At 50.3% G+C, this 9,487-nt stretch overlaps 1 protein-coding gene across 2 annotated transcripts; it reads right to left on the reverse strand.

The window, feature by feature from the left end:
- Positions 1–193: 193 nt before the first annotated feature.
- On the reverse strand, positions 194–3,303 carry CUNH1orf174 (chromosome unknown C1orf174 homolog). Of its 2 annotated transcripts, XM_039727602.1 has the most exons (4): positions 3,104–3,303; positions 2,044–2,529; positions 1,154–1,279; positions 194–1,065 (listed from the first exon to the last, which is right to left on the reverse strand). In XM_039727602.1, exons 1-3 carry the CDS (start codon positions 3,266–3,268, stop codon positions 1,163–1,165), a joined length of 768 nt encoding a protein of 255 aa, XP_039583536.1. In that variant the 5' UTR covers positions 3,269–3,303; the 3' UTR covers positions 194–1,065; positions 1,154–1,162. The 2 variants fall into 2 exon arrangements, with proteins under 2 accessions (XP_039583536.1, XP_039583535.1); XM_039727601.1 differs by having other exon boundaries at positions 194–1,279; positions 3,104–3,302.
- Between the last annotated feature and the right edge of the window lie 6,184 nt (positions 3,304–9,487).

Below are 9,487 nucleotides of genomic sequence, written 5' to 3' on the forward strand. Positions count from 1 at the left end.
AGAGCTGGGCTGGAACTATGAATATGCAATTAAAAAATCTGGATTTTTCCGTGTTACAGAATTAGAGTGAAAAGGAGCCAAGAAATATCTTTGACAGAAACAATGCATCAGCTGGAGTGGAAATGGAAATGCATTACCATGCCATGCATATGCAATTTGTTTGCCTTACAACTTTTGAATGTTTAACAAGCTCTAGCTGTAGAAATTAATATTTATTTAAACCATCTGCTGATAACATTTTCTCTCTATTTTTAGAAACATAGAAGGAGCTATAACAATAAATATCTAGAAGCTTATTGCATAATCACACTTTCAAAGAAATATTCCCACAAACACTGGGTGAATTAACAGTTCCTGGAATTGGCTCAGGTTGCTCCTTTTGTTTTTTAAACATGCAGAGGGGGCTGTCCCACAGCCTCAGCAATCTCCCTCTGTCCATAAAGGGACGGTATTTGTTGTGTATCATCACCAAAGCATTTGTTTCCAAAATCCCTGCTGGAAACCAGTTGGAAATCAACGAAGGACAACACTTAGAGCAGCAGGTGGAGGGAGGAGGCAGCACCACGGGGTGGGTGTTTGGGGAGCTGATGTGCAATGAAAATGTGCTGAACTCGCAGAGATGAGCACACTGAATCCATTCTGACATCCTGCATTTCATTTTGCCAGCAGAACTGCATTTTAGAGGTGTAATTGGTCCTGGGTTAGGTGTAAACAACCCACACAAGGAAGACCTTTGACCTGTCTTGTACCAGGGAGTCAGTTGGCCCCTTCATTACCTGGATGCCACAGACTGCAGAATTAAAGAACTTTGCTCCAGCATCCTTTTCTTGACTATTTTGCAAAAAAAATGAGTGAAACCAAATATTTTCTCAAGATAGAGGCTCAAATTTACAAAAAAGTCATAAGAACTTCTATATTCCCTGGGGTTTTTTTCTCAAATATCAGTGGTAAAGTGCTCAATTATACTTTATTTCCAAATCACTGAAAATTCAGTATTTGCCCCAGATAATCACTGGAATACTGTATCTGCCAATTCCAGAAAAACAAACTCTCCCAGTTCTCTCCCTGAGAAAAGACAAAGACACCTTATGTTACTGACCCAGCCATTGCCATGTGGTCACAAAGAGAAAGAAGAAGGGTTTAATTTGTTTACAGTCTGTTGTTAGACATGATCCTCTTCCTCCTCCTCCTCTTCATCATCTTCCTTTGCAATGAAATGCAGCTTCCTGGCTTCTCGCCTGCTCCTCGTCACACTCGGGAGCACAACTGCTGGAAGGTGCTGGAAGGAAAAGATCAAATCAACAAGGAGAGTCTGTGGAGGCAGAACTAGAACTCCTACCTCCACCAGCTCCCATCCTCCTCAGCTGACACAGGAACCAAGCCTCAGCTTGGGAGCAGTGGCATGAAGGTAAAGCTGTGGGGCTTTGAGGGGAGTGTGCCCAAATCAAACCCATGGGCACTCCCAGGGCTGGCATTCCTTCCACTGGTGTGAGGAGGATTGGCAGAGGGTGAAGGGCTCCCTAAACAAATCCTCACTGCTCCCTAAACACCACAAGAAACACCTAAAAGGAGGCAGCATCACTTGCCCCAAAGTTATGCTTCTCAAAAGGATTCAAATGTAAAGCTCTGGCCCTTGGGTCAGTTCAAAAGCTGAGGTAGACAGAAATCAGTTTCCATTCCAAACAATCCCAATGCAGCAGGGCTGGAACTGGCTGATTTCTAAGATCCCTCCAACCCAAGCTGTTCTGTGATTCTGTTAAGAACCAAAGACCAACAAAAATCTATTTTGCCAACAATATTGTGTCTCTATAATGTCATTATCAGTAAAAATACCTATCCCATGGAACTGGACTAAAAAGTCAAAATAAGAAAGATTTTACACCTGAAATGAATTCAGCTGGGCAAGAAATTTCATCTCTGATGGAGACAGTTTTGGCTGGGGTACAGGGCCAAACACTACTGGCCAAATTCACCAAGAGTTTTGGGGCAAATTTTAAGTAGACCAGGGCTGGGTCTAAAGCAGCAACAGACTCATCATCTCACCAGTTCAACGTCTCCAAAGAAGCGGTGCACTGGCATGGGCTGGTTGCTGTCCTCATCCGAGAGGCCACTGCTGTGCTCCAGCAGCATCGGCCTCCGCGGCTGATCCGCGTCCTCCGAGGTGGCCCCGTCACAGCTCCCACAGCTGCTCTCCTCCTCACTGAACACGTGGTAGTGGTGCAGGTATCCACCCGTTTTTAATGGGGCACCGCTGGATTTCACCGTGTGTGGCTCCAGAGAAACGCCATGCTCCTTCTCCTGCTTCCCTTCGTCAGTCTCTGGGATGCTTTCATCTTTTTCCTGTTGGATTGTACTGCTCTCTCTTGGATCTTCTGAACCTCCATCCCCATCAGACGTTTTAGGTGTTTCCCCCAGCGCAGCAAGGTTTCCACTTTCACACGTGAGTCCCTCTAGCTCTGATTTTAGATTGCTTTCTTCGTATTTCATCCTCTTTGCAGGTCGTCCTTCAGCAGCTTCATGTGATGAACACTGTTAGAAAAAAAAAGACAAGATTGTAAAGCTCACTTGAAGTAAAGAAGAAAAAATAATCACCTCATCTCTTTAGTTACAAAGCTGGCTTTGGAACAGAAGGGCTCCATCACACAAGTGGCATTTTGATCCAAACCTTCTAAGAAAAGTAATTAGTAGAAAGTGCATGTAAAGGGAGGAAAAGAGGAGCAGACAGCTTACATAAACCACAATGTACAGTCCATCACCAGCAAGAGAAAAACACTTTGCTCAGAAAATAAACTAGCACCGGAAGAGGTCAATCACCATGTTCTTATTTTCTTAAGGATGATGCTAATGGGAATTACTGTGCCAGGCCTGTCATCACCCAGCAAGGTGAGCAGCTGAATCTGCCCTGTATTTCTGCACCGGCACAAACAACGTCGTGGGAGGAGCGGGAACGCCGATAAATTTATTTCAATTCCCCTGACAATTCCCACATGATGATGCTCAGATTGTAGCTGTTAATAATCACCTGAGATCCCCCCACTCTGTGACCGCCCAGCCCCGCGGCCTTTCCCTCCCACACCATCCCACCCAGCCCCGTCCCTCCTACCGGGCTCACCGTGTCGGCTGCTTCCTCCGCGGGCTGTGCGGGGTCGGCAGCCGGGGCAGCCTCCGCGGAGCGCCGAGCCCGGTGCCGTGGCCGTGGCCGGGCCGGGCGAGCGGGCCCGCGGGTGTCCGAGCGCCTCCGGCCCCGCGCCGCGCCGCCCGCCGCCATCTTGGGCCGCGCGCGGGCCCGCGCTCGCCATCTTGTGGAGCTTCCTTCAGGAGCCCCGGGGCGAGCATGGGCTGCGGGCATCGGGCAGAGGGCTCCGGGCAAAGGGCACCGACAAAGGGCTCCGGGCAAAGGGCAGCCTCAGCCCGCATAGAGAGGGCGGGGAGCTCACGGGCCTCACACGCCGGAGCCCCTCACACACCGCAGCCCCAGGGCCCCTCACACATCGTTGCCCCTCACACACCGGAGCCCCTCACACGCCGGGGCCCCTCACACACCGGGGCCCCTCACACGCCAGAGCCCCTCACACGCCAGAGCCCCTCACACGCCGGAGCCCCTCACACGCCAGAGCCCCTACGCCGGGGCCCCTCACACGCCGGGGCCCCTCACACACTGGAGCCCCTCACACACTGGAGCCCCTCAAACGCTGGAGCCCCTCACACGCCGGGGCCCCTCACACGCCAGAGCCCCTCACACGCTGGGGCCCCTCACACAGCGGGGCCCCTCGCACACCAGAGCCCCTCACACATTGCAGACCCTCACACACTGGAGCCCCTCACACACAGCAGCCCCTAGCGTGGACCACAGACAGCATCACCTTAACGAAGCTCTGGCAAAGTGAGCCCAAAGCGGCTCGTCACAGGTCACACAATGGGGTGGGTTGGAAGCAACCTTCAAGATCATCCAGTCTCACCCCCTGCCATGGCAGGGACACCTTCCACTGTCCCAGGTGGCTCCAAGCCCTGTCCAGCCTGGCCTTGGACAATTACAAGGATCTAGGAGCAACCATAGCTTCTCTGGGAAACCTGTGCCAGGGCATCCCCACCCTAACAGCCAAGAATTTCTTCCCAATATCCAATCTAAACCTACTCTCTATCAATTTAAACCCATCCTCCTTGTTCTGTCACTACATGCTTTGGTAAATAGTCTTGCCTCATCTTTTCTGTAAGTTCCCTTCAAGTATTGGAAGGTTGCAATTACAGTTTCTGAAGGGAACTTACTGACCTCCCTCCCAGCTGCTGCTTGGGGAAAAGCCCAGCCCCATCCTGCCTGGGAGCTATGTAGCTTATAAACATTTGAAATCGTTTGCTTCCCATTGTGTCTCACTCTGGAGCAGCGCTCGCTCCCATTCAAGACGTGGTCGAAGAGTTATTATTCAGATGTTCTTCTCTCTGCTTTCCACAGCCCTCAGGGAACAAATTATGTCAGTAACTCAAATCCCTCTTTAACTTCAAGGACTCTGAGGGTAGCAGATGAATTTCTGTGTAGTAAAGCACCCAGATTTAAGTACGTAATTATCCTGTCTGATGTTCCCAGAGAGGTGCTGCGGGGAGCGATGGCAGGTACCGGTGCCCTGACGGCCACATCCCCATGATGGGGCCCACGGGCTTCATCCATCACATTAAACACAGCTCCTTCTCCAGTTAATTCAGTGCTTTGGGGATGCTGTGGGGATTTTTATAATTCTGTCCATCTGAGGGCACAGGAGCTTGTTTCTTTATAGCAGCCTTTAATGTTCTTACTCGTTGCAGAGCTGTCCCACGAGTCTCAGTGGTACCTGTGCTCCTCCATCCAACTTGGCTGATTAAATGGTTGTCTGTTCAGCCTGGCCTTAAAAAACAGAAGCAACAATTTAAATCGCAGAAATAAGTGGCAAGACTGTACCTATGGGGATATTCAAGAAACACATATTTTCTCAAAAGTATAAAATCCCCCAGTTAAACCATGCAGGTTTGGAGACTCGCCTGCACGTTGTTGTGCAATTTCCCTCGGTGCTCAGGGTCCGTCTATGCTTTGTTCTCCGGGTGAGATAATTCATATTCTTCTCCAAAACCTCCTTGACTTGCTCCACTCTCTCACAGTGTTGTTGCTTGCAGCCATGGAATACAGATGATTGTTTTTATTAGGCAGTGAAAACTTATACTGTCTTGTAAACAGCCGCAGACTAAAGCTGGCTGAAAAGCAGCATTTCTGCAGCTGGAAAACGTGGTTCTTGTTTTAATTTCTACAACAAACTGAAAATAGCAAGGAAAATTTAATTCTAATAAATACTTTTCACAACACTGTATGTTTCTGGGGTTTTGTGCTGCTTTGGAAAGCTGATGTGACTGAGCACTGAGAAGGGGGTGGCAAAGCCCTGAGCTATCCCGTGGCCTTTGGTGACCTGGTGTGGGGTGAGGTACACAATTACAAGCACACGAGGCTCTGTGGGGTGGCCTTGGACACAGGGTGCAAGGGGCACAGTAGCTTAGATGGAGCTGGGATGGCAGGGCTGCATCCAGAGCTCTCATGTCACACTCCCCCTATTCCCTCCTTTAACCACGTTATTTTGGGGGCAATTTCACAGCTTCAGATGTTGCTGCATATTTTGAAATATGGCCGAGATAAAAACTGTCACATAGCACGGGAAGCACCCAGGAGAGACTGTGGATCCCTCTGAGATCCATCCCCATCTCAGCAGCAGTGACTCCCAAGTGACTTGAAAGGCAACGAGGGGACTGCCAACAGCCAACAGCCCTCTGAGAGAATCAGAGCAGCACGAGCTATTTACATTAAACCCACATTTCCACATAAAAGGGGGCTTATTCTCAATATTAAAAAAATGGGTTATGTTAGAATTTGTTAGAATCTAAGCAGGCAGGGAAGAAAAAATGAAAAGAGGTTTTGTGAGCTCCATCATTCCTGTGAAAACTGGCGGCTCTGCAGCAGCAGCTGATGAGCTTATGGAGCAGGAAGGGAGAGCTGGGCTGTGAAACTTGATGTGCAAATGAGCTTCTTGCAGCACTTGTCTCTGCGCCTGTCACTTGCACCAGTGTCCCTGTCTGTTATAATCCTCCCAGTTCATTTGGCTAAACATGACTGACATGCCAGGGACAGCAGCCAAAAAAATTGTTGCCTGTAAACATGCTGGCTGTTAACTGTTGAATGTGAGGTCTGTCATACTGAACAGCCATCCATCAGGAGCGCTGGCTGGCCTTTTCCTGCCATGGGAAAGGTGGGTGGAGTTCAAGTGGCTGAATTCTTCTTCCATGGGAGAAAGCAGGAGGAAGATTCACTTCCAAATAACCAGGACCAGGAGCCTGCTCCCTGCTGCATCCTTCTTGCTGTCTCCTCAGCAGGAAGGGTTGGTCTTGTGTTGGAGATTTGAAGAAAAAATGTTTAGCTGCTGTTCCATCACAGGGTGTTGTCATGCCAGCTCAGGTGATGTTGGTGAGCATTGAGGTTGGATGGGGTTCTGTGTAACCTGGCCTGAGGAAAGTGTCCCTGCCCATGGCAGGGAGTTAGAACTGGATGACCTTCAAGATCCCTTCTAAGCCAAGCCATTCTGTGATTCCATGATTCTATGAACTGCCACTTTTGGGCTCCCAGAGGCACTGTGCCCTGGGAAGTTCTCTGGGAGTTGATACCCCATCTAGAACTGAAATTCACAGGGATCTGCAGCCCTCCGATGCAGCTGCCCTGAGCACTGCTGACCTGAGGACCTTTGCACCACTCACACAGAATAAACCCCTCATTTCCATCACGGAGGAGTGCTCCCGTCAGGAGCTGGTGAGCCTTGACACAGAAATCACAGGCAATTTACGGTACATAATGAAACTTTATGTTTGCCATGTGAGAAATCTCTTTGAGTCTTATTTTGGATTTCTAGCAAGTGTTTTATCAAGGACCAAACATGGAAAGGCAGTATCTGAGGAAATTAATTAACACGACAGAGCTGTACGTGGGCTTTGTGAGAAAGAGCAACAAAGAGGAAACCTGTGACATTTGTTAATGACAAACCATAAGGAACATCGCAGAACAGGGAGTGCAGAGAACCCAGCCCAGCCTGGGGGGTTGCAGTACCTGTCTGAGGGGCTGGTGGGGCTTCCTGTGATGGGTACAGCTGGAGCCCTGCCAGGACTCAGCCCCAAACCCTTTCCTGGAGCCCTGCTGCTCGTGCTCTTGTCCCCCTGCTACTGATGCACTTTTTGTAACCATCTCTAGTGTTTACCTGGCAAATCCTTCCCAAGGCACGTCTAAACACTGCCTGGTGAATTCCACCTGCCCCAGGTCTCTTGCCCTCCCTTAGCCCCTCTTGCTCTGGCATATCGATTTTGAAAGTATTTCACAAACCACAAGTAAATCTCTCCCAGCACAAAGCGTCTCACTGCGTCCAAATCCTTACCTTTGCTCCAGGAGACTGATTACAAGGATTTTAATGATTTACTGGCAACTTGGCCTGGCTGTTAAAAAGCATCAGCTACAGAAACCTTTTCCTGGCTCAGTTTAAAGGCTGCAGTAACTGCAGCCGTGGGAACAGGCGCTCCCGCCCCTCCGCTTCCCGCTTGGTCACGTCGCTTTGCTACAGGCTCTAATTAGGGTTTAATTAGGGTTTCATTCCCATCGAACTTCCCGGCCGGGGCAGCAGCTCGGGCTCAGCCGCCGCCCGACGCTGGGGGTCAGTGTGAGACCGGCGGTGCGGCCGCGCCGCTCGTGGGCTCGGGGACACGGGGGACATGGGGGACACGGGGGGACACGCAGGGTGGGCGACGCGGGGAGATACGGGGGACGTGGCGACATAAAGGACGTGGGAGGGACAAGGAGTTCTCTCCGTTCTCGTGGGAGAGGCTCAGCCCCCACCAAGTCTGCTCTCCTGCCGGGAGCCCAAGTCAGGGAGACACAGGATGGTTGGGGAGTGAGGGACGTTAAAGCTTATCCCGATGCGACCCCTTGCCATGGGCAGGGACACCTTCCACTATCCCAGGTTGCTCCAAGCCCTGTCCAGTCTGGCCTTGGACACTTCCAGGGATGGGGCAGCCACAGCTTCTCTCAGAAACCTGTGCCAGCGCCTCACCACCCTCACAGGGAAGAACTTCTCCCTAAAATCATATCTATATTTCCCCTATTTTAGTTTAAAGCCATGTCCCCTTGTCCTGTCACTCCATGCCCTTGTCCATTGTCCTCTCCAGCTCTTCTGGAGCCCCTTTAGGTACTGCAAGGGGTTCCAAGGTCTCCCCAGAACTTCCTGTTCTCCAGGCTGGATCCCCCCAGTTCTCCCAGCTTGTCTCCATAGGAGAGATGCCCAGATTTGGCCTGGTTGCTTTGCTGGGCACCCCAGGGAGCTGGAGCAGTCGTGTTCTGCAGCTCTGAGTGTGCTGCTCCCAGCTGGAACAGGGCATCTCAGGAACAAACAGCTTCTCTTTGTATCCAACAGCCTCCCCTGCCTGCAGGTAGCTGAGCCTGGTCCTGGCATTGCCACCCTGCCCAGATGTCAGAGGGACAGGCTGGGAACACCACACTCAGCAAGGCTGAACTTCATCCAAAAGCTGAGCCCAGGCTGCTCTCAGCAAATTTGCTTAGTTAGATTTAAAATAATAATAATTTAAGAATGCCCTTCCTCTGTCCTACATGCCAGTGAACATCAGGCTCACTGAGCCCCAGCCTGATTTTCCACCAGTGACAGGTAACATTTTGGTGAGTGTTGTACATTATTTAACACCATATCTTTGGGGAGATAAAAATTCTTTGAGTGAATGCAAGTGTCTTCTCTACACACCTGACAAGGATGGAAGTGGCTGTTTTACACAAGGCTCATTAAATATAAACCCACCATGTTGATTTCAGCATCTTAAATTACTTAAGCCAATGTAATGGGATAAATATTTGATGGTGAATTTTATTAAATTTCCACCACTATTATGTTACTGCTAAAAATATAAAGATTTCTTTTAAGCCTGCTTGGTGGTCTCCAAAGGCAGATGATTGGAAATCTGACTCAAAACCTGCCTGCAGGGATTGCTTTGGGGATGGGAATGAATTATCTCCTCCCTCTGTCCTCTGCAGGTAACAGCAGATTCCTCCTGCTCCTGTCAGGATTAGTCAGTCCCTGAAAATAGCGACAGTATCCCAGGCCAGGCCCAGGGCTGTGGAGGGCACGCAGCCGAGGCTGTGCCACCAAGGGTGGCTCTGCACGGGGTAACCCTTGGGAGCAGTGAGGAGGGCAGGGAGTGTCCCACAGGGCGTCACTGCAGGGTGGCTGCTTGCAGACGTTGATTGGGTTTGATCTCAGCATCGTGTTTGTCTCCTCTCCCAGCTTCTGCACTTTGCAGCGCTGCTTGGAAGGCAGAATGGAACAGAAGTATCGTGGTGTGGTGGGAAATAACCCAAGAAATGAGCACTCGCACAAGCTGTGCATGTGCCCCAAATCTGGAGGAGCTGGGGCACTGTCCCTGCAGAGCTGGT

This window comes from Passer montanus, unplaced genomic scaffold (assembly GCF_014805655.1).
Source record: "Passer montanus isolate IOZ18808 unplaced genomic scaffold, ASM1480565v1 scaffold62, whole genome shotgun sequence".
NCBI classification, from domain to species: Eukaryota; Metazoa; Chordata; class Aves; order Passeriformes; family Passeridae; genus Passer; species Passer montanus.

What these genes read in the sequence shown, in the direction of transcription:
- CUNH1orf174 (XM_039727602.1), bottom strand. Translation starts at nt 3,268, where the DNA reads ATGGCGGCGGGCGGCGCGGCGCGGGGCCGGAGGCGCTCGGACACCCGC. An exon ending in CAGCCGACACGGTGAGCCCG is followed by an intron (nt 2,530 to 3,103) that starts GTAGGAGGGACG and finishes TTTTTCTAACAG; the next exon opens with TGTTCATCACATGAAGCTGC. An exon ending in TCTTTGGAGACGTTGAACTG is followed by an intron (nt 1,280 to 2,043) that starts GTGAGATGATGA and finishes TTTTCCTTCCAG; the next exon opens with CACCTTCCAGCAGTTGTGCT.